The 5789-nt window shown below is 45.5% G+C and overlaps 1 protein-coding gene across 1 annotated transcript in view; it reads left to right on the forward strand.

The window, feature by feature from the left end:
- The window catches only part of Rnpep (arginyl aminopeptidase), a 21062-nt gene that overhangs the window by 967 nt on the left and 14306 nt on the right, over window positions 1–5789 (forward strand). Inside the window, exons 2-3 of the mRNA XM_050147785.1 lie at window positions 3285–3425; window positions 4796–4944. Of these exons, the coding sequence (XP_050003742.1) occupies window positions 3285–3425; window positions 4796–4944 (290 nt within the window). The remainder of the gene's footprint in view (window positions 1–3284; window positions 3426–4795; window positions 4945–5789) is intronic.

Genomic DNA, 5789 nt, shown 5'->3' on the forward strand with positions numbered 1-5789 from the left:
ATATATCTGATGGAGTCTGGACAGTGTTGGTTAGTTAGCTAGATGCTGACACGGCCCTTTTTTATCCTGCCATTCTGGTTGCACAGGTTAAAACAGCCCTGAAGCCTAGATCATTAATTTTGCTTCCTCCTTTGAAATCTTACTTTGGAGCTGGGTGGTGGTGGCGCAACGCCTTTCCCTCTGGAGGCAGAGGCAAGCGGATCTCTGTGAATACAAGGCCAACCTGATCTATAAGAGCTAGTTCCAGAGTTCCAGGTCAGGCTCCAAAGCTACAGAGAAACCCTTTGTCGAAAAAACAAACAAACAAAAAAGAAAGAAAGAAATCCTGCTTTGGACTTAAGAATCTGAGCAAGAATGAGAATGTGTATCTAGAGTAGGCTAGGTAGGTTCTATAGTAATTTGGTCTTCGCTGTTGATCAGTGAAGACTTAAGGTTTTCAGAGTAAGACAAATATTGGAAGTTAAGGGTACCATACTAGGAGAGTGACAGCCTTAGTCTGGATTACAAGGTTCACCAAAGCTTCCTGCGACTATTGAAACTTGCGTATCAGTTGCTCTTCAGCTGTCCCAAAGAGCAGTTCACTTCCTCCTTCTAAGGCTGAAGGAATAAATGAGTCTTGCAATAGAACTTGTTTGGGAAACTGAAAGTCAAAATCACAGGGTACAACCTAGCCCCAAAGGCAAAGGAAAGTCTTCTTCGGTGCCGGAGGGAAGTTTGGCATCAGGAAATATCTTAGGGTCCTCTGCTATATCTTTTTTAAAGATTTATTTATTATAAATAATATACATGTATATATACATACATACATACACACACACACACACACAAAGTGTTCTGCCTGCATGCAGGCCTGCATGGCAGAAGAGGGCACCAGATCTCACTATAGATGGTTGTGAGCCACCATGTGGTTGTTGGGAATTGAACTCAGGACCTCTGTGCTCTAAACCTCTAAGCCATCTCTCCAGCCCTCCATCTTAGGTTCCTCTGCTATATCTTCATTCCTAACTTTCAGTGGGAGCTAGAAATAAGCAGGATGGGAAAACTGAACCCTTGCTAAATTTGCCCACTCTAAAGGTGGCACCTAAAACTAAACAGACATCATGGCTGAGGCTGCTCTTTGCTTTACAAAGGATTGCCCTTTGGGCCGTGAAGGACTTTGCTAAGGCATTAGTGTGCTTTTCCTTTGCAACCATCCTGATGAGAGTTATTAGCCAAGCACTGCAGCGCCTCCTCCCAGAATCCACATGGTCTGGAGTGCCCGTACTCGCAGGCTTCTTCATTGCATCATTCTGTTTTCTGATCCCAGCCAGGCAGGATGGCACATGCCAGGAGTCCCAGTACTCGAGAAGCTTCGGCAGGAGGATTGCAAGTTCAAAATAGCAACGAAAGGCCGAGTAGCAGGGTAACTGAGCAGATACCACCCATGTCCTGCAGTTTCCGCGCCCGTTAGCTCAGTTGAGTCAGTACCAGTGCGCACTAGCTGACGCTGCTACCATGGCAACACAGGCTTTACAGAGGATCTTAGGGTTTTTTGTTTTGTTTTGTTTTGTTTTGTTTTTAAACGTACTTCTTTTTCTGCTTCCTGATCTCAGCCAAAGCAGCACATTGTAGCTAGCTGCGCATCCTTTTTTGTTGTTGCGGGTGGGGGTTAACCAATTTTGAGACAGTGTTTCTCTGTATTCTGGTCTCAAACTCAGAGATCCACCTGCCTCTGTGTTCCGAGTGCTGGAATTAAAGGCGTGTGTCACTATGCTTGGCTATCTGTGCACCTTTGGGGTTCTCTGTGACAGTTTCTCAGATTTTTTTTGTAACCTTAACAATTTGGAGGGGTGCTGTTCAGGTGTATTATAGAATGCCTTTCTATTGGACTATTGGAATTTTTCAGACATTTTCCCCGTGAGTAGATGAGAATTGTAGAGGGGAAATTCAGAGGTAACGTGTCACTTTGATCACACGGTATTGAGTCTGTATTCATGTGCCTTCTGACTGTTGACCTCAGTCACCTACATTACTATGTCAGTTTTTTCTACCGGGTCACCTCCGACCTTCCACACCACACTGTATTTATTGGAAGACTAATTAGATTTATTACACTTGGACAAAAACAGGCAAAGAAAAACCCAGTATCCAATGTGGCTTTCTTCTGCTCCTTTAACATGTCGCAGATCCTTATTTTCAAAGCCCTTTCTCCCGCCTGCTCAGACCCGCCTCCTACCAGCCTATCCAGAGCCTATGCAGTTCCCAGAGCCTGCATAGGCCTGCCTCCCCACCCACCTGCTGAAGAAGGGCTTCTCTTCCCTTTCAACATCTGACTCTTGCTTGTCCTTAAAGGTCTAATCAGACTTTACTTCACCTGTGAAACCTCCCTGGAATAGTGTAATCTCAGATGGGGACACACACATGGACAATTTTATCTATATTGTATATAATTTCCTTTTGCTAAGGGCAAAAGTTAGGTTTGTCTCTTTTCAAGGCAAAGTCTCAGCTTTCCTAAGAGACAGCCACATCAGTTATAAGCTTGGATACTCAAAAAGGAGATCTGGAGTAACCAAGTAAACTCAGCTGTGCCTTGGAAACCGTCTCCTGATGGTGCCTTGGAAACCGTCTCCTGATGGTCAGAATGCCAGTCTGTGATTGAATATCCTTGCGCTGCCAATGGGTTGTTCTGCTTATCAGATGCTAAGGTACCCGGATGTCTTACCATGCCTGTATTAAGGAAAATTTGCATCCCACTTCTGGGCTTTTCTAAAGGGTCACTGGGAGATTTCTTAAAGGGGAGAGCCAGTCTACCCAGATATGGGAGCGAATCGGAGTTGCCTTCCTACACGATGAACTGACTGCCTCAGAAGTATTCCTAGAAAGAAACCTGGGCATGGCGTGTGCTGCATGAAGACCCTGTCAGAACAAAACAAATGAGGAGCAACAAAAATCAACCCCTGACTCCTACAGGTTCTGCTCTTCTGTCAGAACTGCAAAATACTGGTTAGATGGGAAACTCGTACAATGAGAAGGGACACAGAGGAGGACGCAATCCAGTGAGAGGCCCTGATGGGATTCCTGAGATGCCATGGGGTACCCTGGGCAATGCAGTGTCCGCCCTGTGATGTGGGCATGAGACCATGGCATCTTCCAGGGTAGATTAAATACACAATAGGAAAGGACATTCCCATCAGGGACAGAGTGGCTGGCAGCAAGATCTTAAGGATTACCTGAAAATGTCTTGAGTTCGGCCCGCTCCTTTCTCTGTGATCTGTCTGTTCTGAAACGCCCCTCTGTTCCCTTAGGTTTGCTGGTTGGCTCCTGAGCAGACAGCAGGAAAGAAGAAACCTTTTGTGTACACCCAGGGCCAGGCGGTGTTAAACCGAGCCTTCTTCCCTTGCTTTGACACTCCTGCAGTGAAGTGCACGTATTCGGCTCTTGTCGAGGTAAGGTGACTTAGCTTAGTGTGTCTGCCCTTGGGCTTATGAATGAGAGACGGCTCAACAGTTAAGGGCACTTCCTGCTCCTCCAGAGGACTCTGGTTCTTAGCACCAACATCCAGTGACTTACAACTGTATGATTCTGTTTCCAGGGGATTCAGTACCTCTGGTCTCCACGGGCACCTTCATCTATATGCAGGTGCCCACATGCAGACACACACATACCTACATATAATTAAAACATAATAAAATAGGGGCTAGAGAAATGGCTCAGTGGTTAAGAGCATTGGGTGTTTCCTCTAGAGAACCCAGATTCATTTCCCAGCATCCACATGGTAGCTCACAACTGTCTGTAACTCCAGTTTCAAGGAATCCTTAGCACCAGGCATACACATGATGCACATATATATGCATGCAGGCAGAATACCCATACACTAAGATAAATAAATCTTAAAAAAAAAAAAAAAACAAGGGCTGGGGCAATGGCTCAGAAGTTAAGAGCACTGGCTGCTCTTCCAAGAGGTCCTGAGTTCAATTTTCTACAACCATATGGTGACTCACAACTGTCTGTAATGAGATCTGGTGTCCTCTTCTGGCCTGCAGGCATACATGCATATAGAATACTGTGTACATAATAAATATTTTTTATTATTAAAAAAATTTTTAATAATAAAAGATTTATTTATTTATTATGTACACAGTATTCTCCGTATTCTGTCTACATGTATGTCTGAAAGCCAGAAGAGAGCACCAGATCTTATTACAGATGGTTGTGAACCACCATGTGGTTGCTGGGAATTGAACTCAGGACCTTTGGAAGAACAAGCAGTGCTCTTAACCACTGAGCCATCTCTCCAGCCCCCATAAATAAATCTTTTTTAAAAAAAACCTATAAACAACATAAAAAAATAAATGTTTTGTTTTGTTTTTTTAGCGTAAAAAAAAGGCCAGACACGGTAACACATGCCTGTAATCCCAGCCTTTGGGAGGCAAAGGCATAAAGAAGATTCATGAGTTCATGCCAGGTGGTGGTGGTGCACACCATTGATCCAAGCACTAGGGGGGAAAAGGCAAGCAGATCTCTTGTGAGCTCAAGGCCAGCCTGGTCTATAAGAGCTAGTTCCAGGTCAGGCTCCAAAGCTACAGAGAAACCCTGTTTCATAAAACAACAACAACAACAAAAAGATACCTTTTGCCAGGCATGGTGGTACATACATGTAATTCAAACACTCAGAATGTGTGTCAGGGGAGGACACAACACAATCTGGACACCATCAAATGTTCCAGGGCCTTGTAGCAAAAATTTGCCTTGAAAAGGACAAAGCAGTGGACAAAGACTCTCCAAGTGAGGCTTCCTACACTTCCTCTGTCGCCAGGTCCCAGATGGCTTCACAGCTGTGATGAGCGCAAGCACTTGGGAGAAGAGAGAGTCGAATAAGTTCTTCTTCCGGATGTGCCAGCCCATCCCCTCCTACCTGATAGCTCTGGCCATCGGAGAGCTGGCTTCAGCTGAGGTTGGACCTAGGTAAGAAACACCTGACAGGCCACCTTGGATTTGACCCCGGGGCAGTGCCGAACTGTGTCTGTTATCTTCAGGTCCTAAGGAGGCTGGTGGAGGTTCTTGGTTTTCTCTCTTCTCCCTCCCTACCCCTCCTTTTCCCCTCCCTCCATGTCTAAGCCTGTTGTCTGCCCTGAGACCACCGCTCCTGCTAGTGTAGTTGTTCAGCCAAGTGATGCTGGTGCCCAGGTGGTAGTTCCAGAAGACTGATTTTGACTAGTAACTTTAAGTGCTAAGAGCCCTTCTAGCCACTGTAATAGATCCCTGCGTCACAGCCCTTTTTCCTCTAGCACTGATTTCTAGAAGTAAACAACTTTGATCTCTCTCTCTCTCTCTCTCTCTCTCTCTCTCTCTCTCTCTCTCTCTCTCTCTCTCTCGGTTTTTCAAATCCTGGAACTTACTTTGTAGACCAGGCTGACCTCGAACTCAAAGAGATCCGCCTGCCTCTGCCTCCTGAGTGCTGGGATTAAAGGCATGTGCCACCACCTAGCTTTTGTACAGTTTCTTGAGACAAGAACTTCAGCCATGAGGTGGGTATAGTGGCACAAACCTGTAATCCCAGTGATGCTGAGACAGAAAGTCTCAAGTTCAAAGCCAGCCAGGACCATATAGAATACTATAGCTTGTCTAAAACCTAGAGAATAGCCAGGCGGCAGTGGCGCACGCCTTTAATCCCAGCACTCGGGAGACAGAGGCAGCCTGGTCTACAAGAGCTAGTTCCAGGACAGGCTCCAAAGTTAGAGAAACCTTGTCTTAACCCTCCACCCCCCACCCCCCGCAAAAAAAAAAAAAAAAAAAAAAAAAAAAAAAAA

The sequence above is a fragment of the Alexandromys fortis genome, unplaced genomic scaffold (assembly GCF_014885135.2).
Source record: "Alexandromys fortis isolate MF-2015 unplaced genomic scaffold, M_Fortis_MF-2015_v1.1 scaffold_58, whole genome shotgun sequence".
Taxonomy (NCBI): domain Eukaryota; kingdom Metazoa; phylum Chordata; class Mammalia; order Rodentia; family Cricetidae; genus Alexandromys; species Alexandromys fortis.